The 24,830-nt window shown below is 36.0% G+C and overlaps 1 protein-coding gene across 1 annotated transcript; it reads left to right on the forward strand.

Moving 5' to 3' along the window:
• The first annotated feature begins 1,073 nt into the window (after window positions 1–1,073).
• LOC121416194 (beta-D-xylosidase 1-like) lies at window positions 1,074–24,708 on the forward strand. The gene is made up of 11 exons (XM_041609688.1): window positions 1,074–1,439; window positions 2,120–2,279; window positions 4,819–4,989; window positions 5,846–5,937; window positions 6,288–6,519; window positions 7,025–7,270; window positions 7,673–7,895; window positions 8,758–8,847; window positions 9,739–9,947; window positions 10,920–11,123; window positions 23,647–24,708. The coding sequence occupies exons 1-11, from the start codon at window positions 1,087–1,089 to the stop codon at window positions 23,944–23,946; spliced, it is 2,280 nt and encodes a 759-aa protein (XP_041465622.1). The 5' UTR covers window positions 1,074–1,086; the 3' UTR covers window positions 23,947–24,708.
• Window positions 24,709–24,830: the final 122 nt, after the last annotated feature.

Raw genomic sequence — 24,830 nt, forward strand, 5'->3', positions numbered from 1 at the left:
TAAGTTGAGGTCAGTTTTCCCTAAAGAAATTTTATTTATATTATATTCCTCATTAATTGTTCCTTACTTAAACTACGGTGTGCTTGCATGGGGCAACTCACTTAAAACACAATTGCAAAAATTATTCATTATTCAGAAGAGAGCTATAAGAAGTATATGTAATGTCAGTTATCGTGCCCATACAAATGTTTTATTTCATGACAATCACTTATTGAAAGTGGAAGACATTTACTTTATGCAGCTAGGATCTCTTATGTATGATTTTGATTCAGGAAGTCTCCCTAATTCAGCTCTGGCACTGATATTTAAGAAAAATAGTCAAGTAACCAATTACAATACTAGATAATCTTCCACTCTCCATATATCTCGTGCAAGAACAAAGTTCACTTTGGATACTCTAGTTTGCACTGGACCCAGGTTTTGGAATGCACTTGACCCTGACATTGAGTTCTACAGTGTTTAAACGAAAATTGAAATCTTATTTACTGAGTAACTATGGAAGTGATTCGTACAGCCAATTTTTCGTGTGTTATTTATTAGTTAATGCTAAATTATCAATGTTTCACCCCCCCCCCCTTTCCCGGGCCTGGCTGGTCTCTGTCCTCATGTCCCCTTTTTTGTCCCTTCTGTACATTAATGTGTCCCTAGCTCTTCTCTCCCAGCCTCTCTCTTTAGTTATCATATTATATCATATTGCCATTTCTGTGTTGTTTATCCAATGTTCTTTGAATTCGTAATGAGGAACCTTAATTTACAAGCATTGCTTCACTTAGGTCTCCCTGTCTTCCTTTATTTTTATTTTTTCTGTATAAAAACAATGTTATTCTGCATACTCTGTTTTATGTATACTTGTATGGTATGTTTTATTAAGTACTCTGCTTATTGTTTCATACACACTTGTACGTTTGTCATGTATTCAACAAACTCAAATTTGAAAGACAAATAAAATGAACTTATGAACTTAAATTATGAACTTAAAATGGAAAGTTAAAGCAAGGTTGATTATAAAAGTGGGCGTGTCTCGCTTCCCAAACGCCACGTGATAAATTTTATGGTCACCTGATCGCGCTTACGATCTAGTCAGAAATGTTTAAAATGACGGGGAAAGTTATTAGAATAGTTTTCGCTGGACTATTCATTTTTGCTCTCATAAGAATTAGTGTTGGGAATGGCGAGTTTGCATCAAAGAGTGAACTTCCTTTTTGGAACCATTCCTTGCCATGGGACCAGCGTTTAGACGATTTATTAAATCGTTTAAAAGTGGATGATATGACATACCAGCTTGCGAGGGGAGGAGCGGATCCAAACGGGCCAGCTCCGGGGATCAGTCGTCTGCAGATTGGCAAGTATGTTTGGAACACTGAGTGCCTGCGCGGGGATGCTCAGGCTAAGAATGCCACTGCCTTTCCACAAGCTCTCGGCCTAGCTGCAGCTTTCAGGTTGGTACTAATCGATGAGAATGAAACACCAGAAATAAATATTTGTCACATATATTTTCTAACAAACATTAACACCAAGTATGAAGTAAGAATATGATCCATTAAATCCTTTTCATTATCATGACAATATATTTTTTTACCTTGAACTAAAGTAGAAGTTCACCCTGGCCTGATTTTAAGTTTGTTTTATTCAGAGCAGAGAAAAAGTACACATTAATGAAGGTTTAGAAGAAGAATAAAATGGAATAACTTATGGTCAGGCCCTGTTCATTGAATGAGTGGTCAGGCTTAATGTTGGCTATAAATATTGAAAGTTTGATTTTGTGATGTCTCTTGCAAACAGCTCCCTCATATGTCATAAAACACCATTTTCATTTAATAGATCATCTCTTATTCTTCAGTGGATTTTCATCAACTCTTCATCAATGAATTTATTTATTTTTACTGCTGTGTGCTTGTATTAAAATCATCAAAAACCTTTCATAATTAATGCCAAATCATACACAGGGACGCATTTATTTAAACCCTTTTTCATGATCATTTACACAACATGATCATGATATATGATTATTTACTGTATGAGTAGTTTGAAGGAAAGGCCTACATATGCATGGGGTAGAAGCTTCAAACAAATTTCTTGGTAAAACTTCATTACTTTAAATTGCTTTCTTTTTTTTCAGCCGGGACCTCTTATTTCAAGTTGCCAATGCAACCGGCTATGAGGTCAGAGCTAAGAACAACTATTACAAAGCACATGGAGACTTTAACAATCATCAAGGATTGAGTTGCTTCAGTCCTGTTATCAACATCATGAGACATCCTTACTGGGGAAGAAACCAAGTAAGAACTACCTTCAGGGTCCAGGGCTGTGTTTCAGTAAAGAGACCGGGTTAGTTGGAACATGGGGTAAGTTGAAACATTGTAATTTTCTTTAACGCCTGTAAAATAAATTTATGCAAAACTGCCCTCAATTTATTGCAAAAATAATTCCACACACTGTTGTATTATTAAAAGCAGTAAATTGAGGGCAGTATTGCATAAATTTACTTTTATGCAATACTGCCCTCAATTTATTGCAATAATAAATCCGCACTGTTGTATTATTAATAGCAATAAATTGAGGGCATTGTTGCATAAATTTATTTTACAGGCGTTAAAGAAAGTTAAAATGTTTCAACTTATCCCATGTTTCAAGTAACCCCAGTCTCCCCTATGTTATCAATGGCAGATTATGATTTAGTGATGTAAGGTACTTTGAATTTCAGAATTTGATGAGTCTAGAGCAACTTTGTTAAATATTTTCAAAATAATTTTTATTTTCTTCCTATTCCTCTCTGAGTACAGACCACCTTCTGGTGTATTATTGTACTATTGAGGTTTGCCGGGGACTGGTGGACGCAATACATCTGGTGAACACTCTTTGACAAATAGCATAGGCCCCTTTCGGTTTCATTTCTTCTTGATGGCATGTTTTGTTGAAACAGGGCCCATTTCTATTATACAGTGTGTATGAAAAAAAAGTTTACACATTGAAAAATCCCTTGGAATTAAAAAACATACAACATGTGGGTAATTTTTTAACATATAATCCTGGGTTGGGTCTTAGCTATTCAATGAAAGTAAAAGTTACGACAGAATGTCACACTTGAGTGAGCACTGTCCATTTTTGTAAAGCTCACAGAAATCTGTTTGCGCAGAAATGCTCGTTTTCATGCTGTGTCAAGGGAAAAGGGCAAAATCAAACTTACCCTGCAAAACATTTCTCATACATTTCCCTTGCACTTTTAGTCAATTGAAATTAAATGGATACATTTAAGCAATTTGCAACAATTTTGCCACCCAAATTGAAATTTCAACACTTGGTAAGCACAACCTTTACCCCTTTTTTGCCAGCTTGATATGAGGACTTAACTAAATTTGAACAAAAGTTTATATCAGACATCTTTTTCACTAAGTTTTTATCCTTTAAAGTGGGTTTACATTTAATTTTTCATTTAATACTTGTTTCTCCACACTTTTTTTCCAAGCTTGACAATGATTAACAAAATGAAAATCAAGCCTTAGCAATTTCATGTACTAGTATATCACATCTCAGTGTAAAAAAATATTGTCACGATGGCCTCGGTGTGTGGGAGAGTGGGATGGGGTGCAATGCACTCTTTGAGGTGTTTTGGGCTAGGAAACAAGTTTAAAAAGGTAAAAGATATCTTCAAATCAGTTTACTAGCTAAATTCTACATGTTCTTCATAATTAAGGTCTACTTTTATTCGCATAACTATTTCAAAGTTCTGCACAAATCGTTTTTTCACTAACTTTTCAAAAGTAAGTGGTGCTCACTCAAGCCGAAATATCTTTTCAACAGTTATATCCTCATTTGCTTAAATGGATCTGTACCAGTGTTAAAATGTGGAAAAATCCTCAAGATATTACAAAAATATAACTTTACAGGATTTTTTTCTAAGTGTAAACTTTTTTTTTGTGATATGCATTGTAGAGAGTAAATACCCTGCCTCTGCTGCTGTTTTTGCTGGTAATGTTGGTACACATTCTGTCTTCTCTTCCACTCCAGCGGTCCTTTCCAGTCTTCCACTATCACTTGATTAATCACAGTTACTACCACTGCTAGATATACCATTACCACAAACACTACTTCCCACCCCCTAAACAGCTGCTTCTATGGCTGCTGACATCACCACTATGGAAATCGGCAGTCAATTAGTTAACAAGAGAAAAGCTTTGGTGAATTATACTCTATAGTTGATCTGTAGCTTCTCCTTTGTTAACTACTTGACTGCTGAATTCCAAAATTCTAATGAACTTTTATACAGGGACTGCCTGGTTTCAGTAGGCAGTGGGTTACCTGATATTTGCTGCAATATTTCTTATGTTAATACAGGGTGCTACATAACTTTTTAGAAGCACTTGCCCGGTCAGGCAAGTAAATCTTTAAAAAGTTGGAATATACTTGCCCAAAAATCTATTTCACTTGCCCGAAAAAATCATTGAAAAAAAAGGTTTTACCTATCCAAAAGAAAGTTTTTGTGGTTTTATAAACCAATGACCTTTTTCCTCTCTTTTGACATGAACTGATATTTGTTATTGCATTTCTTTTTCCAAAGTGATTTTATCTTGCCTGCCATGACCAAAATTAGGGTCAGTATATCATATTGACCCTAATTTTTGTCATTCTACTTTGAGAATTTCGCTTGCCCAATTCGGGCAAATAGTTTTGATCTTTACTTCAAAACACTTACCCAGCTCTAACTTTTACTTGCCCCGGGCAATCGGGCAAGTGCTTATGTAGCACCCTGGTTAAAATTAGATTCAGTAATCAGAAGGTTAAATCTAATTTCGACCTATTGTTTTTATTATTCAACAGGAGACATACGGTGAGGACCCATACCTGACGGGAGAGCTTGCTAAGAGCTTTGTACGGGGACTCCAGGGCAACCATCCTAGGTACATTTTGGCTAACGCTGGATGTAAACATTTTGCAGCTTATTCTGGACCTGAAAACTACCCCTCATCAAGGTTCTCATTCAATGCCAAGGTATATTGTATAACAACAACAGCAGCAGCAGAGGCAATAAAAAACAACAATGCTAACAAAACATCAGCTTCAATCATGAAAAATAGAGAAATAAAAAAGAGAGAGAGTTTGACCCTTTCTAGGCGTACTTTGCAACAATGCACACTTGGTGCCATGCTCAAACAAGCTATGCGTTTTTCGCTCCCTGAAAATAATCCAGCATAGAGGGGTTCATGGCCCAGCGCACACAGAGTTAAAGATGTATATCAGTGAAATTAAAATACACTGAACCTGCATCCTTTCTTTATACAGTGTGTTCAAGGAAAAAAACAAAGAATTATGGATACTTTGAACACACATATCATATAGTTTGATCCCACTTATCATTGATAAATGTTACATGATAGCTTTGAGTCTTTACTTTGATCTTGAGGAGATAAAGAGTGATTTAAAAATAGATTAAACAAATAAAATCATTTGGGGGATGATATCTGAACTTTCAAAAAAATTACATCCCCGAACAGCATATCCGCGCTTTAATATGATACGTCAATCAAAGAAATCAATGTCATCCTAGTATAAATGCAACTTGTCGAAAATCTGCGCTGCATCTTTTATCAGGAATCCCTATTTATTAAAGGATGTTATATGTCTTTTCATTGCAGCTTTCCTGCAGTCTCAATTGTTTCATCTATGATGACTGTAATGATATGTTATGAGTAGGTGCTTGTATGATTCCTGCAAGAAAGACATGGATCTGAAATTTGACAAGTTGTCTATTAAAGTTCTCATGTTTCTCTTGCACTTTTTTGCAATTTAAAACTTGGCATATTTTATCAAAGATGAAATTAACTTGTTTTGTTTTAATTCCTTCGAGGTGTCAGATAAAGATTTGCAGGTGACATTTTTCCCAGCCTTTAAAGAGTGCATCAAGGCAGGAACGTACAGTTTCATGTGCAGCTATAACAGGTGAGGTGGGTTCACTGACATCACCATATCAGCGTATTGATTTTTCCTGTCATATTTATCTTGTATGACTATCTGTTACTCCAGGGAAGGTACAGATGTGAAGTCTAGGTGAAAGAACTTTTCTCTAGAGGTTATTTGGAACATGGCATTTTTGGAAATCTAGCGAATGTATAAATTATTTTTCTTATTTTCCTGGAAGCAAAAACAGTCAATAATAGTGCAATATTGCAAGAAAAAAAATTGTGATTCAAACAAACTATGTCTTGTTAGTGTTGGAGCAATTCATTTTTTCGTATATATCCACATTTTGTAGAAAATTGCCATCTTTCCTTCATTTCTTTCTTTATTAGTGTAAATGGCATCCCTGCTTGTGCTAACACCTATCTCTTGACAGATGTTCTGAGAAAAGAATGGGGGTTCAAAGGTTATGTAGTCAGTGATCAGAGAGCACTAGAGCTGGAGGAAATCTCACACAACTACACCACATCATATCTGGAAACTGCTGTTAAGAGCCTCAAGGCAGGTTGCAACCTGGATTTGGGACATAATTTGCCTGCTGTATATGATTACCTTACAGAAGCGGTGAGAAAAGATGATGCTTTTGATAGTTAATGAATACCTTACCAAAAGTTAGAGCTGCATCTTTCATGCAGGAATACTACAAGTATCTTTATATTGCTGCTGTCAAAGACAGTCGATGGGAAGTCCTGGAAAGCTGTTGTATTGAGTTGCATCTTTTACATCCGTTTTCAAGCATTCCTGGCAAATTGATTTTTTTGTGATAAAAGTGAGGATTAGCGACAAGAAGGCACTAGCAGGATTGCTGTGTGAATGACGTAGCTATATCTTTGGTTAATGTGACTAATACTGTTGGGTTGAGCATTTTTTTAATTATATTGATATGAGTAGACTGATGCTGTAAGTACTTAAACTCCTAACCCTACTCTTATCCCTGCCATGCCCCTACCCTGCCCAAGCCCTGGCCCCGGTTCAGTCACAAGGGGTAATTTTTCTCACAAACTGTTGCTGATCTCTTTTTCTGAGCTTTTTGTAATATCCCAAACAGTAATACTCTCATTTTGTTCAGGTTCAACTTGGCATGCTAACCATCAAAGACCTTCGAGACAGTTTGTCTCCTCTTTTCTACACCCGCCTACGTCTTGGTGAGTTTGACCCTGTGGATCTCAACCCCTATGCCCAGCTCAATGCGGATCAAGTTGTACTGTCACCTGAACACCAACAACTTGCAGTGAAGGCTGCCCTCAAGAGCTTTGTGCTTATCAAGAATGAGAGGAACACTCTGCCAATAGAGGGCATCATTCAAACTTTAGCAGTAAGTGATATTGATACATAATGTACATGTTAGTATGCATCCTGATGTGTAGACCAATGCTTTTCATAGACTTCAGTACTCACATAAAACAAATTGAGGATTCATTAATTAGTTTGAAAGAATTCTATTTACCTCAAAATATAATTGCAACAGATTTAAAATGATTGGAAACTAAGTATTTCAACTTATATGTTCTTAATTAGATAATTAGATTGGCATATTTTCTCTGGTATCTTCCTTTTGTATTAATTCCTCTTACAATATTATACTTCGAATTTTGCTGTCCTTTGTTTTTGCTTACCTTTGCTGACCCCTTTAACAATCACACTTAACGCTGTCCAATGATTCTTCTTTGGTCTTGCCCACTATTTCAGTTACCTTCTTCTTTTGCCTTTTCATCAGGTGGTAGGACCTTTTGCCAATAACTCTAACCTCCTCTTTGGTGACTACGCACCTGAGCCTGACCCTCGGTTTGTTACCACGGTCCTGGAAGGTCTGTCGCCCATAGCAACCAAGACCAGGAATGCATCTGGATGTCCGTATCCTAAGTGTGAAGCCTACGATCAGCAAGGTGTCATGAATGCTGTGGCGGGAGCAGACATGGTGGTCGTTTGTCTAGGAACAGGTAAATTGAAGGGTTGATGATGATGATTCAATTCAATTCAGTGTTTCGTGATGATGATGATGATTGTGGTGAAGGTGTAAGAATGAGTCTAAGAAATGACAATTATAATGATGACGATGGTAGCAGCAGGAGTTATAATTCTTGGTGCTTGTAATGATTTTGGTGGCATTAATGACTGGTTGCAATGATGATGATGATGCTGGAGGTGATTCGAATTGTGATTTTGAGGTGGTAATTATTCTTATCAAATATGCTTGGTAAAATGCAGATAGTATTGACACTATGATTTTAATGGATGTGAATAAAGTGAATTGAATTGATGTTGATGATTTTGAAAGTGTTAAGGACTGATGTTTTTTGTGATGCTGCTGTTGCTGCTGATGGTGGTTGTGGTCATGATTAGATGATAATAATGATGATGATGATGTTGCTGCTGATGATGATGATGCTGATAATGATAACGACGATGATGATGATGATGGTATACATGTAGATGATAATGATGGTGGTGATGATGAAAATGATGAATACGACACTTCTGATCAGTATGATGACAATGATGATGATGATGCTGATGATATAGGGGATAATGATGAAGGTGGTGGTGAGGATGATGATTATGATGATTATGACACTTCTAATCAGAATGATGATGATTATTATCAGCGTTACAATGATTAATATTGTAATGATGATTTTTGTTTTTATGATCGATGGAATGTAGTATGAAATGTCTGCTTGTTAAGTTGCCTTTCAGTGAAAATTTAACTCAATCCCTGCACTTTTCTCAACAGCATAGAGATAGACAAAATCCACTGGCAAAACTACCAATTCACTCACAACCCATCTCTTTCTCTCTTAGGGATTGGTATTGAAATGGAAAGTAATGACAGACATGACATGTTGCTTCCAGGCAAACAAGAACAACTCCTTCAAGATGCTGTACGCTATGGTATGTTGAAAGCAATAATTTTAAGAGAAAATCTTAAAAATAATCTGAGTACATTGTGTACTTGTTGGAGACAGACTGATATTATATAATGCAATTCCCATACACCCCAGTCTGGCATTATTTTTTTTATCAACAATTGTTCATTGGCAATTTTCTTTAATAGAAAATCTGCAGAGAATATTAGTTGATAATGTAAAGACAGTAGTAGTTGGTTTGTCATGGTGTAGTTGTTAAGACTCTTGTCTTTCAATCTGAGGGACGTGGTTTTGATTCCCAGCCATGGTATGTTTTCCTTCAGCAAGAAACTTACCCACATTGTGTTGCACTCAACCCAGGTGAGGAAAACAGTAATCGGTAAACTAGCTTAGCCAGGGATAATATAGGAGCGACATGAGCACCTACAAAGGTGGATATGTGCCCTATACAGATCCTATATTATCATTATATGCATAGTCTGCCGAATCAGATGAATTGCAGATGTTATATCATCAGACTTGTAATTCATTATGTAATCACAAATCCTCATATTTCAGCAATGGTACCATTTCGGGGCAAGGAACAAAGTTGTTAACAAATGTGGTTGTAATAAAATTATGGAAAGCAAAAATGTCAAATTTTCCTTATATTGTATGTTTCCTATGTTTACTGTGCTCTTTCTTAACTTATGAATGGTGATGAAAGCTATCTTATTTATCCTTCCAAAAAAATTTAAGAATGATTTGAGAGAAAAATGAGCCAATACATGAAATTCTACTGTTAAGAGATATATGCCACTATTGGCTATTCATTGTTAAACCACAACTTTAACCAGAGTTTAGATTAAACCTGACTTCAGAAAACGGGCCTACAAACTTTATCTTATTAAATTTGTTCATTTAATCTTTATACCAGCCTCAGGGAAACCAGTTATCCTTCTTCTTTTCAACGCTGGACCTCTGAACATCACTTGGGCCATGTCCAGCCCTTCAGTTCAAGCTATCGTAGAATGCTTCTTTCCTTCCCAGGCAACGGGTGTGGCTCTAAGGATGATGTTCCAGAATGCCCATGGCTCAAACCCTGGGGGCAGGCTTCCTTCCACCTGGCCCGCTATGGATGCTCAGGTCAGTAAACTGTGAAAGTGACTGCAACCAAGCCTAGGTCCCGTAACACAACGAATAGTGAATGATCGTACGCTTGATTTTCATGATTGATTGTACATTGCAGTGAATGGAATCAATCGTAGAAAAATGTTTTATGATCAGTTGCTAATGTTTGAGTTTACAGGACCCTGGTTGTCATACTAGGTAATTAATTTGTGACAAAAAGGTGATGCATTGATTGTAAGGAGATCAAATGACCACTGTCTTATGATGATACATTAGACATTATATTGATAAAGTATAGGCCTACTTGTATATGTTTTGGGGTATCCTGTCATTAATTGATTCACCTTCAGCATGCAGAGTTATCTCCTCTGCAGTGTCATGGCTACATTTTCTAAGTTTCTATTGACTTACATTTTAAGCTGCCAGCTTCCATTATTACCTAGTTATAAAAAAATGTGTATGCTTGTTTGATGATATAAGGATTTCTTTGGTTTAATTTTTCAACCCAATAAGTAGGGAGAGTACAATCCATTAAATGGCATAACAGTTAATTAGCTGAATGCAAGTAATTTGATACATATTTATTCAATAATTATTTAATGAATGGATTAACTTTTTAAATGTAATTTAGAGTTAAAAAATTAGGGAAATAGACTCTGAAATAATTTGGCTTTCTTGTTAAAATTATGCACATAAGGCTTGCTCTGTAGTACATGTAGATATTTATTTTGGGGGGAATTATATTCATACTTGTAATTATTTTAACTATTCAATTCAATTCTTTTATTTCATTTCCATTTAAAACATAATACAAAGTAATATAAAGCAATACAAATCAAGTACAATTTAACAGAAGGGCATTCTTACTTTGTAAAACAGAAAAAAAACCAGTATAATATAGAGCATAAATGGAAACTGTCAAGGGATATATTATTGAATGCTATTTATTGGCTCTTTCTATCAAGTGTTTTCCCCTTTTTTTTCTAGATCCCACCAATGGAGAATTATTCCATGGATGGGCGTACCTACCGCTATTTCCACGGTGATCCTCTGCTTCCATTCGGCTATGGGCTTTCCTACACATTATTCAACTATTCTGATCTGATGGTGACACCTGCTTCCATACAACCATGCCAGAATGTTACGGTTAAGGTGACAGTCAAGAACATTGGGAATTATACAGGAGATGAGGTGAGGAAGACTTGTTCAATGATCTTTGTAGGTTTGCATGGTGGAGTTTATAACGTAGAGGTTTACGGTTCATAATGTGTAATGTGAAGAAGGGAAGGAAATACAGGTAGAAAGAATGAAATTGATATACGGAAATAAGAAGAATTCTTTCTTGAAGTGAAGTCCTGAAAAGGACTGTAAACCAGATGAGGTGAGCCAAATATGGCTTGAGTAGTGATGGTTTGAGTAGTAGCAGGATGAAGTGAAGAGAGGTTACTTGTAGATCTCTGCTGCTGAGTTGTTGAGCTTTTATCTCTTTGGTGTTGGGCCTTCAAATGAAACAGGAGAAAGAAATCAATGAATTTGTCTTATTTTCTTGTTATCCTATTTGGGAAAACATTCAAATACTTTATTTGGTCATTTGGAAATGTCTTCTTTCGGAGAAGGGTGATTCTTTACTTTGTCCTGGTCATCCACATGTGGCAATCCTCAGATTGTACCGTATCGAATGTGCACACACTTAACTTCTTTCAATTGCAATTCTAATTGCAATTGCAATTCTTCACATTGACTGCATATTATTATTTTTCTTTATTTCACTCTTTGTTATTCATCCCCCTTTTCTTCCCTTTATTCAACTACATATTCTTTCTCTTGCTACCTGAGTATCCCTCTTTTTTTATAATTTTTTTTCTGCACCATGTAGCAATGTTTGAAAGTAAATGTATTAAGAAAATAAAATTAATTCCTTGTACATGTAATTACTAAAATTTCCCCAGACCCTCTCTATTTGGTGAAAAAAATGTTTATTTTCAACCTTAAAATCTTGTGTCATTATTTTGGAAGGCCTCTTTATTAAATGAAGTGTGCTTTTGACCAATTGTCACAAAGGTGTTAAATGAACCTGTTTCTGTTTTGTGGGAGATAAAATGACTTTTTTGTATTAATAACAAGATAATGAATAATGTAACCTTGCATCAAATCCATCCTGCCTATCTAGAAAAATAAGGCATTATGTCAGGGAAAATAAGCTCATTGGAAACAAGTAAATTGTAGCCATGCTGTTTCACTCTTGTGAATATTTAACTTGTGTTAAAAAGTCATATTGCCCTTGCACAACAATAATCATGTTACAAACTAGAATTTTGAGTTTGATTACCAACTGATGGTGATAAGCTTAAGCATATAGAACTGAAATAGAATGAAAGAGGAAGGCCCAATATCAGAGCATTAGTAATACATCTATCTTCACCCACTTGAAGTGATAAGATCTTTGAGAATGACCTTAAGCTCAAAATAAATATACTGACGGAATAAAATGTGATGCATGTTCCTTTCACAGATAAATAGATAAAAAAATCATACCTCTAGTGATGTTTATGAATTGTAATTTTTAAAGTTTTGATTTTCTTTTTTTCTGACATTTTTCATCCACTTACATTTTGCATTAATTACAAAAATAAGTGCATATTTTTGGTAGCATTTTATTTGCTGTCTACATGTACACTGTGTGCAACTCTAACTAAAGCCGGCTTAAGATAATAGTAACAATGCACCTCGCAAGAGATTGTTTCTAGATAGATGGCGCTATGCAAATGCCTACTTATACTCCACCAGCACATACCATGGTTGAATTAGCTCGGGTAAGCCTTAGTCTACAAATGTAGACCCACATCTGCAGTGTGTGTACCTTAGCTGATTCAACGAGTCTGCTTAGCAGACTAGGTCTACTGAAAAAATGGCTCGCTACGCTCGCCCTTTCAGGCTGGTTTGCTTTGCAAACCAGTAGCAGATCCCACCTCATGAGCCATTCAGAGTCTGCATAGCAGACTAGGTAAGCCTAGAGAACTGCATGTAGGTTTCATTAACCTTTTGAAAATGTATGTGAAAAGACAAGAACTTAATAATACATTTGACATCTCATCAACAAATTTACTGTGTTCTTTGGAAGGGAATAATGATTGAGTGACCATTAAAATAGAGAGTTAGGAAAACTCAGAAAATGTTATATAACATTAAATACATCACGTATCCAATGAATGCTCTCTTATACATATAAACTAATTCACTTTATATGTATATGTACATGTAACAAGTCGAACAATATCAATTGGACTGAATATAAATTTGACTAAAGGAAATACTTATATTAAAATATATTCTCATCTGTCTTTATATCACTTAGGCTGTTACTCAACTTTGTGACACTGATCTCTTGCAAAAAGCAACAGCCCTGTCTTATCTTTGGCTCAATCATTGTCAAAGCTCTTGATAGTATTTCTCCTTGCATGAGTGTTGATAGTCTGCATTTCCTAACAGTTGACAACTATAATGTGTAGTCCCAACTAGTGGGGAAAGATTCTTTACTTATGGCAATAAAAGATGATAACAGACATTTTCAAGGAATCCACAAGCTTGGAAAAGACGTACTTGGTACAGTACTCTTCATATTAATCTTATTTCCTGCAGGTTGCACTCATCTTGGCGACATGACAGACATCATTGTGAAAGAAATGTTTGAATGCAAACATGATGAACAATGCTATAAAACTTTTTTATGTAAATTTGTACTGAAGTGTACATGTAGATTGCTTCAAAAGTTGCCCCATGGTAATTGTCTCTGAATTGTTTGAAAAAAATGTTGACATTGGGCCTGTAGGGTTCGTGGTACTATTGGAATTCTTATTTCCTGCAGATTGTATGCAAGTCTGTGAAGTGATTCAGTAGCCAACAATGTGAAAAAAAAGTAGTGGGGAGGAAGATAAAGGAGCAAAAATATTAATGATGAATGTAATACATTGCTTTGGGTCTTGTCAGAATTATTTAGTAGTAGTATGGTATTTATTCAATCAAGAAAAGACTGGCAGAACAGCTAGTACAAATACTGAAAAATCCAGTGTATGTACAGTATAAACCAAGGCAGCGTGCAGTATTCATAATGATAAGTTATAAGCAAAATATTATGTACAATCAATTCTCAATAGAAAAGTTTCAAATATGACTCAATGTACTCTATGAGGCATATTTCAGACTTGGCTTTTCTTAAAATTCATTTGTTAGTTTTAGTTTGACTGCGAACATATACATGTTTGTAGTTGAGCATGTATTGAGATACGTGTATGGGTATGTAATTACATGTAGGAATCTCTGCAATGTTTCAAAACTTTCTATATTTTGCTTTCTAATTGGTTTGATCCTATAATTACATCATGTCTTAGAAGTGCTTTGGAAGAAGTTTGGAAATATCTACTAGAGGAATTTTGCCTTTTAGAACATCCTGATTTCCTCAGTGTTTCCTCAGTGGTTTCCTAGCATTGCCATGGTGATGGACGTTCTATTGTCTGTACCTGCATGACATCTGTGGGAGGAGGCTGAGCTGATTTCCATTTTTACTTTATATGTCTTGACTCTCTTTGTCAATATTTGTGTGTATGAAATTTCTTTTGTTAACTCATTGTAGCTATGAAGATTTCCCATTCTCTTTATGCTTCCTTGTTTTATTTATCTTTTTCTTTCTCTTTCTCCTTGTCTTTCCTTTATTGCCTCTTTTTTCTTTTTGGTCTTTGTTCTCTCCTTTTCTTTTGTTTCCCCTCTCTTTTTTGAAGCCCTCCCTTTCTGCTCTTTTCCCCTTTTTTTCTCTTTCTTCACTCCATTGCTATTTTTTTTTCTCTCACTATTACCACATTGATCTCTCTTTATTTTGATTTCTGTCTGTCACTGTCTCTCTTTCTTACAATCACTTTGATTTGTCTTTTCTCTTGCATTTCAAGCTTTAGGACTTTTTAATATTTTTCTGTATTTTGCTCTTTATCTCCTCTCTTCCTCTTGCACACACACACACTCTCTCTCTCCTCTTTTTTATTCTCCCCTTTCCACCTTTTCTCCTTTGTATTCCTTTCAATCATCTCTACCTGTTTCTCAATGTTACTGTGTGTTTATCATTCTCACTTGCACACACCCTTTTCCTGTCTTACCCCCTTTGTCTTTAACCCCCATCCAGTCTTTGCTTCCCATATCATTTGATATGAGAGTACAATGGTTCAGTGGTATGATTCAGAAGATATGACAACCACAGGGCCCCCTGTATCATAAATCTTAACGATTGACTTGGGGCTCATTTTACAAATTGATCATACACAATGATCAATGCAATCAATTATACAAATCCCATGATCAATCGCTATATACATCTTAATGTTACAAAGTCAGAATGTTGAGAAAGACATTTGAAGTCTTGATAAGAGATCCAGCTGAAGATATCAATTTTGTTCTTGCAGTCAGAGAAGAAAGGGAGAGAATGGGGTGGGTGTAAATCAATGGAAGAAATTTTTAAAAATTCAGAACAATGATAATTGTACCTACATATTCTGATGACACTACTCTAATCATTCAATACAGAATGAATGAATAAACAAATACATGTACATAATCAAAGGAGTAGCAGAAGAAAAAGAAAAATCAATTGAGTGTATGCGTAATATAATGCAAAGCAACTGAATATAATACATGTAAAAGAAACTAAAAATGAGAAAGAGGAGATTAAGGGGATCCCATGACTATTTTGTATTGACCTTCACCTCTTTGTTTTGATGAGCTGTCAAATACTAGGTGAAGGTTAATACCATGCCAATCTTGTGAAACTTGGATAGAGGGAAAATGTAAGAATCATTTCATGTTGAGTCACCAAACAGCATGAAGGATTAAAGGGATAATTTTTCTCTCTGTCTTTTATCCCATTTCATCCAAATTTTGCTGTAATGCCATAATTTTCTGATTATTTCTTGTGGTCTTTCTTTCTCTTTCTTGGCCTACTCTGCACTATATATAGTTTGTCGTTAAACAGGCAACAAGATTACTGCACCTCATAAATCGGCACAACACATGCAATATTATCATATTGCATGTGTTGTGTCGAACTACACATACATATATTTCTTTGCTATGTTCTTATCATTAACCACAATTTTTCTTGTAATCTTTCTGAGAATCTGCATTGAAGATACTTTTGCCTTGGACATTTATGACCCAGAATGCAATGTTTCTTGGAATCTTTCTGCGGATCAGCATATTGTTATTGAAAACACTTTGCCATGGACATTATGCTCCAGAATGTGGAGGCCTTATGTCCCACCACTTTTTGTTTGTTAATCCATTATGTAGGTATGTTCAAACTAAAGAATATACTTATTAAGCCCTACAAATTGCAACAGAGAGTGAGGACTTTTGTCTGATATTACATGGCTTCCTGATATCAAATAAAGATTCTGTCATTGTTTTGAGCACTATCTCTGACTCACATATTATCATGACGTGTCAGTGTATTTGCCTATCTATCTCTCCTGTATGGCTTACAAGATAATCCAAATAGCCTAAAGATTTCCTTTAGAAGTAATTGTAAATATATTAATAGATATCCACACCCTATCTAAAAACAACACACTCCTATTTCTGGATGATATGGTAATGATGTTTGATAAATGTAGAACTGAAAGACCTGACTTATTGTCACCCCAGAACAAATGCTTACACCTTGTTGTAGGAAAGTCACCCCACTATGAGTAACCTGAGACCTACGCAATCCTAATCTTAAAACTACAGTGTGATGTTCTTGTGTTTGAAGGGTAGCATGAAACTCCTGTTTGTGGACACACCTAAGGATCTTCATGTTACCGAAGATGCATCGTCTTGATGATCTGGGTGAATATCCAACCTGTTGGTGAGCCCGACTTAGTAACCAAGGCAAGGTGGCTGATATCGATTCAAGGAATGTCACATACTAATAGAAGACCACCTAACCAAGGATCCTTCTATAATATTCAAATTATCCTCATATTCCTGAATCAATCATTGATATTTATACCATATTCAAATTGTACTGGTTGTGACATAGTAACAATTAATTTAGTTTCAAAGTACATCGTTAATAGTTGGATAATGGTGTACGTTATCAAAACAGAATCAATTTTTTGGTGTGTTTTGGAATGCCCAGCAAAATCAGCTTCTGAATGCCAGAATAAAGAAAGAGAGACAAATAAGATTGCAAAGTCACATGAAAGAAACTTCAAATATGATTCTATTGATTTGCATGAATTTCTCAAAATGTACACCAGTTTAAAGAGTCCCACAGTAATTCCTCTTCCCGCTTCAAAGCGCCCTGAGGACATTTCCAAATATTAATGAATGATAACAAATATCTCTGCCAGCACAGACAGGATGCCATGGCTGATTGAGGTAAACCCCAAGGTCCCTTTTCTCCTCCCCCCATATATGCCACTAATCAATGTTTGTATAAAATTATAGTATCCGTTCAGAGACATGACCCCCAGTGTCTAGCTGTTACAATGTAGTAACAGTGTGAAAAGTTCGGGCCTCAAGCTCAAAGACAAATTAAGAACTTTCCCCTTATACAGTAACACAAAGGTATTACCATTTGATACCTTAAATTGTCAGTAATTTAGCAGATTCTTTAAAAACAATTTTTAAATATACTCTTCCTTGAACTCTCTTTCTTTGGAAAATCATACCTTTGAGATTATTCCTGCGTAGAGGATTCCTTCTTATTTATACCTATATAAACACTCGGATGGAGAGTGGCAAATAGAGATTAATATCTTTTAATTTTTCAAGACTTTTGCCTCACCTCTGCAAGATTGGAGAATCTGATCTTTGTGATCCATAGTTTAGCAAGACAACCATACCAGTGTGATTAAAGTCCATGAGACCAAACATCCCCATGCCTGCCCATGCTGTCAATGTCATAACTGGCATCTTCTTGCTTATTATGGTTTGCCCATTAAACCCTTTCCTTAAAATTCTCAGAGGAAAGAACCAAAATGTATGGGAAGAATGGGAGAAAATGAGTCTCACCAGCCTTCGGCCTCATAGACCTTCTGTTTAAGGGTTAGACTCTACCTTACATGACTCACTAAAGGGCATGGTATAAGAAGGTTAGTCCATGGTATACCTTTCCTTGGTGTGTCTGAAGCAGAAGTATGGGTTATATCCTGTAAGGAAGTGTAGAACTTTTCATAGAAAGTTGCGACCTTGCCATTATACACTGTAGGCTAGAAGAAGATCATGATCTCTCTGTCCTCTCTTTCCAAGTTTTCCCCTGATTTTCCACATGATCGCACTTTGCAAATCTTATATATTTATACATGTATGTCATGTAGAAATTATGGTGAATTCCAACTCTCAGTATAGCTTTGCCAATAATTGCTTTTTATGCTGTACTATTTATCTTGAAATCTATTGAAATGTATTTTTAGAATTATCTTCTTGCTTGATATCAAAATTAGAAGTAAATTCAATCAAACTTTTAGGATTCTTCTCGTTGAATATTACTACAAGGTTAACATTTTCAAAGGCTTATTTTCCATCATTAGATTTTGAATATATCCAAAAGTCTTGATTCAGATTTGGTCCTTTAAAATTATTCAATTTTCGTATACCATTATTGTTACATGACCAATGTCAACTAATGTACAGGCAGTACAGAAGCAAAAATGTTCCATTCACTAAATTTAGCTCTTTATTTAGCAATTTCAGATGCATAAACACAGGGAGGACTGAAGTTGGACAAAAAATGAAATCAGGATACTTTTAGTTATTGAATCACCCTTCATCACTCACCAAATGGTACCCATTTCGATCCTAATCACTTTTCAAGCTCCATTAGTCCCTTTTAATTTTGACTGCTCTATTTCTTAAGTGTTTTTTAATTCATCCGTATGCTCCCACACAACCACATGGGGATTAAACATAGTCCAGAAATATACTGCTGTCATAATTGGGATGATAATGTATTGGGTAACATGAATAGGGCCTCAGGGGTAATAGTAGATGGTGATGTGGTTTGGAGGGGGAGGGGGGGGGGGGGCAATGTTGGGTACTGAAATTGGTATATGCTGCTATTTTATGTGGATGATATGTACAGGGTAACATGAATAGGGCCTCAGGGGTAATAGTAGATGGTGATGTGGTTTGGAGGGGGAGGGGGCTAATGTAGGGTACTGAAATTGGTATATGTTGCTATTTCATGTGGATGATAATGTATTGGGTAACATGAATAGGGCCTCAGGGGTAATAGTAGATGGTGATGTGGTTTGGAGGGGGAGGGGGGCAATGTTGGGTACTGAAATTGGTATATGTTGCTATTTTATGTGGATGATAATGTACAGGGTAACATGAATAGGGCCTCAGGGGTAATACAGAGCTGCCAAGTAGTACGGATTTTCAGTATTTAGTACTGAAAAATGAGAAGAATATTGATGGTTTCATGCAAATACTGATTTTTCAAGATTCAGTTGTCCTATGGTATTTCAAGATTCAAGATTCAAGATGCGTTGTCCTATGGTATTTCTTTGAAAATACTGATTTCCTCGCCAAAAGACTGATTTTCAGCTTTAAAAATACCGAAATGTTCTTGTTCAGGTTGGCAGCTCTGGTAATAGTAGATGGTGATGTGGTTTGGATGGGGAGGGGGCTAATGTTGGGTACTGGAAGGGATATACATGTTTGTATGCTGCTGTTTTATAGGAATCAATGTACTGGGTAACATGAACTGGGCCTCAGGGGTAATAGTAGATGGTAATGCAGTTTTGAGGATTTGAGGGATGGGAGGGGGGCAAGAGGACCTGATGGTTCCCTCTGTTTAATAGGGGGGGGGGGAGGGTTGATAGTATATTTGACACTGGGCATCAGTTTCATTTTTGAAAGAATGAACATTCATGTTTTCTGTTAGAAATAGCATAAATACATAACACAATAAATATCTGCATTTATGTCATTTTCAAGAATGGACTGTCCTCTGTAAATAACCAGTTGAACTTAAAATACATTCAGAGGAAATTAAAACGATACTCTCGGATTTATTTTGTGATAAAACCCCATTCTCAAAGGATCTTGTCTATATACCTACCGCATTGTCATGATACTCACAAAATCAATCAGTGTTCAGCAGGGATTTTCTGAATATAGGATTTAAAGCATTCATGATTGTCTGTACACATTGCATAGAAACAGAGAATAGATTTCATGATTCAGCCCTGACTAATAGACCCTGGGGAATACCCTCGTTTTGATATTAATTGGTGTTGATGGCTCAGAGTTCGAACTTCCATTATAGGCGGGGGGACGAGACCCTTTTGATGACATTATGGGTTTCCCCTTCTTTACAAGATATGTAGGCATCACACTCTTTATTTTGTCACCTACAAAATGTGTTTCTCTTTCTCTCTAATATGCTTTTCACACTGCACTTTTGTCCTAAATTGGTGGGGCTAAGGGGGGTCTTAGCCCCAACAATTTCCTGGGGTTAAGCTTAGCCCACTTCGTTTGCACACTACGTTTTAGCAACGTGGGCTAGCACGGTAAATAGTACGGTACTACCTGGCCCTGCAAAAAAGCAGGGTTATCCGGCTTATTGTGGTGCTAGCACCACAATTGCGGTGCTAAGAGATGCAGTGTGAAAACGAAACAGGGCTAAGGAAAGTGGGGCTAAGCATTAGCCAATCACAGAAGTCAAATTGCACGTTCATCACGCTCTGTATGGTAAATTCATCAATATTCATGAGCTGAGGGATAGTCCGGGGTTAAGGCATTACCATGGTTGGACAGATAGTATGGGGTTAAGAAAGACAGTGTGAATCGGAAAAAAGATAGTATGGGGTTAAGGATAGTCCGGGGTTAAGGATAGTATGGGGTTAAGGAAATGCAATGTGAAAAGCATATAAGTGTCATATCTACCATTCAGTTCTTTAACACTTGGTTCCTAGGTTTCTATCTATTAGTCCCATTCCTTAAGTCTCTTATTCTTTCTTTTTAACATAAGATTGTCCATTTTAAGTAGGCTTACTCTGCTCTCATTTAACTATTGCAAGTGATGATCAGCAAATTTGAACATAAAAAGAAAACATGTTTCATTACTTAAACTATGCTTGTACTATTGAACTCTACTGGTACAATGTGTCGATTGCTTATGGGAATCTAAAATATCGTTCTTATGATATCTCCTAATTATCCAGTTACATGCAGCTGTTAATGTTTGTGTAGAAAAGCAAAACCTCATGCCTCAGCTACATTATATGTTGTTCATTATAGTGATGATTCATGTTTCATTATTTGCTTATTATTCATTAGTATTCTGGACAAAGCAAAATGTAATGCAACAGCTACAGTATGTTATTCTTAATGACTCAGAGTTCATAATTTTTCTCACTATCCATGAGTATAAATTACTCACTCCAGTCTGGCAGTTGTCATTAGGTTACTCTCTCTGATAACAATCGTCTGCTGATTTAACATTTCAGATGAAATGATTTTTCATGCTAATCTTATCAGAATAGGGTTCATATCTATTTTCTATCATTTGAAAAATTCCAAATTCAACCATTTTTTCACCCCTTTCCCAATAACCCAGTCGCTTTATCTTTTCCAGCAAACCTCTCTCTAACCCTCTTTCTTACGCCTTTTCTCTTCTCTTTATCCTATTTAGGTTTCCTATAAACACAGGTTATAAAATCATTGAATATTCATGATGAACATAAAACAAAAAGACAGTTTCTCTTTCTTCACAATGGCCATAACTTTGCAACAACAACAACAATAACAAATATGAGCAAAACAGAAGTGTTTGATCACTTACTAATTATAATATAATTATCCCCAATAATCTGGATGAATTTTAATAGCAAAATGTATGCTCTCTTAACATCAGAAGTTTCTCTTATACAAGAAGTGTCTGAGAAGATATGACAGAATCCAGCAATTAATGATTAGCAACCACAGACCATTCTCAAGGAAAAAATTCTTCGAATGAATTTTTTCTTTTAATAATATGTGGTTCTTCATTATTGACTTTACATATTGATTTTGTTATGACACAGACATAAGTCAGCAAGTTTAGAAAAACTTCCAGTTAGTTATTTGGCCCAAAACTAGTTGACAGTTGCCCCATTTTTATTTAAGGGGAAATTTTGTGTGTGTAATGTTTAGATTGTAGTAATGATTATAAAATGACATCTTTTCAAAGCACCCAGATATGTACACAGTATTTTAATTCTTTTTCAGGTTATGGATTCCTTACTATCATCTGTACAGAGCATTTTTTTTAGCCATACTTTAAAAATGCGTATTTTGATCTGCATCAATTGCCTGTGCAGTATCAGAGCATTGACCAATATCTCAAAGGCTCGTTTAAAAAAATTACCGTCGAGTATGATACCATATTCAGCAATCTAGTGCGCATGTGCGATATATTCAACAATGAAAGCAATGCACAGCATAGATCACAATATTACGCTCAATGACGTCATAATGAACTACATGTAAGTCTCATGCCAATGACCAAAATCGATCCTAGAGTGATGATGCCATAATGTGATAAGTGATATGACTTGTTTCGATGATAATAATTATATTGGATGGCTTTTTTTCATAATATACCAAAAATATTCCACTCTACTCTCGGATATTTCTGGTATTCCATTCTGAGCCATCCATCTCTCTCGTCTTTTAAGCTTAAAATTTACAATGATCTGCTATCAAGGGTTTCAGTGTCATATCCGTATGCACTTACAGATGTTTGTGATGTAATTTTCTTTTTGTAGTAGGCCTGTTCCTGAGGGCTATTTTGGGTGTTTCCATGTCAGGCCTGATCATACCATCTGTACAAGATAGATCAATCGGTCTACACGATTGTTAGAAATCAGACCAGGGGGGTGTTTCACAAAGATTTAAGTATGACTTATGGTCGCACTTAAATACCGAGTTGCGTACGGTATGAAAGGCTTGCCCGCATTGGTCAGATCGTGTCATGAGGACGCGCACTAATGCGTATCTATCAATAAGATCGCGCATTGCATATCAGATACGCGTCGGCATTTAAGTGCGACCTAAGTCATACTTAAATCTTTGTGAAACACCCCCCAGGCCCCCGTAATAGGAGAAATGCAATCAGAGGGGAGGGAGGTGGGAGGAGCCCAGTAGGAGGGTGGGTGGGGAAAGTTAGATGGGGCACTGTCATATCAAAGTAAACACCAATACTATGTTCATTCTCATTTCCCAACTTGATTTTGCCTGAAAATTTTTGATGTTGAAAGTGAACCCCTCCTCTTAATCTGGGCAATAATTATTTTGGTATCGTTTTCAATACATGCAGGTGCATCACCAGGCCATGAAAGGCAACCATTTTTGTTGACTTTTATGCACTCCTGTCCACCTTTTGATGGCAGTGCCATTACAAGGAGATTATTAGTAGTGTCTTAATAGTCTATGCCACTGATTTTGGTGAAGATTTAATGCAATACATTGTATCGGAATACTTCTTGTAACTTTCAATGATTGCAGATCTGCATGGAGTGTAATATGAATATTCATCGTCAGAATTTGTTATTGAATTTGAACTTTGATCAGATTCAGCACCCTCTATCTATATTATTTTTGTTATTTTCTTTCATTTACAGAAAAAAATATCATCATGATTTCCTTTTGCTTGTCAATCTGTATATCTCAAACCTGTCTATGCCTCCATCTTCCTAAACAGGTAACACAAGTCTATATCAGCTGGCAGAATATCAGCACGAAGATGCCAATACGACAACTTGTTGACTTCACCCGAGAAGAGCTAGCCCCCGGGAAAAGTGTCTCCCTTGAGTTCAAGATTGTCCCTCGTGTCATGGCCGTGTATACTGACCACTGGTTCCTCGAGCCTTGCACTATTGATGTCTTTGTAGGAGGGCAGCAACCTGGGCAGAAAGTCAGGGCCCCTTCCAATGTCCTGAATGCTAAGTTCCAGATTGCTGGGGTGGTTACGCCCCTCTCAAAGTGCCCCTACCCAGGGTAAATGTTGGTATTGATATTTGTGTTGATAAAGGATGATATGTGATTGCAAGCCCAACACCTAATCAAGTCAATCAAATCCTAGCACCAGCTTTATTTCAGGTCCAGTGTTATGTTTGGTGCTATTTTAACACCAACACTAGCTTTATTTCAGGTCTAGTGTTATGGCTGGTGCCAGGTTAGCTCAAACACCAACACCAGCTCTCTACATACTTGACCCGTTTTTTATTCACTGCCAGAGATTGTGCAAATAACATCATATTATAGTGAACATACTGTTATAGTTCATTTATTTACACAAGTGTATTTCACACTGAGAAGCTTATAGTGCTTATGCACACATGTTTATTGAATATTTAGCCCTACATGTACATATTTGTATCACAGGTAGTCTAGAATTGATGAAAAGAAAATCAATTTAGAGCAAAAGGAGTTCATTTTTATTCCATTCAGTCTATATATGCAGATCAGCCAATCTTACTTTTATCCATCAGAATATCACCCGATAATTTGTTATATGCTTTGTAGATCTGTGTTATTTCTAAAAGGAAGTACAATGTGCATGTATAGTAGATCAAAGTACTGTGTATTTTTCACATGAGGAAGGGGTATATTTTTATTTGATTCAAGAAAGATTAATTTATTTTTTAAAGGGGCAATTTTCATGTCAAGATGCAATAAAGATGCAGTATTAGATGTGAACAAAAATGTAAATATCCTTATGACTTTGACTTGCATTTACTTACTATTTCAAAAGTTTTTTTTTTTTTAAATAATTGCATTTCATTTAAATTTTATGGTAGAGTGTGATGTTCAATGCTGTACGATTATGTATAGTAAGCAATTTTTTCCATTATTTTAACTTAAATGACAGACATGATTTATTAG

This window comes from Lytechinus variegatus, chromosome 5, assembly GCF_018143015.1.
Source record: "Lytechinus variegatus isolate NC3 chromosome 5, Lvar_3.0, whole genome shotgun sequence".
NCBI classification, from domain to species: Eukaryota; Metazoa; Echinodermata; class Echinoidea; order Temnopleuroida; family Toxopneustidae; genus Lytechinus; species Lytechinus variegatus.

Coding starts and splice junctions, on each gene's coding strand:
- LOC121416194 (XM_041609688.1), top strand. CDS start 1,087: ATGTTTAAAATGACGGGGAAAGTTATTAGAATAGTTTTCGCTGGACTA. Junction 7,896..8,757: donor GGTCGTTTGTCTAGGAACAG/GTAAATTGAAGG, acceptor TTTCTCTCTTAG/GGATTGGTATTGAAATGGAA. Junction 9,948..10,919: donor GGCCCGCTATGGATGCTCAG/GTCAGTAAACTG, acceptor TTTTTTTTCTAG/ATCCCACCAATGGAGAATTA.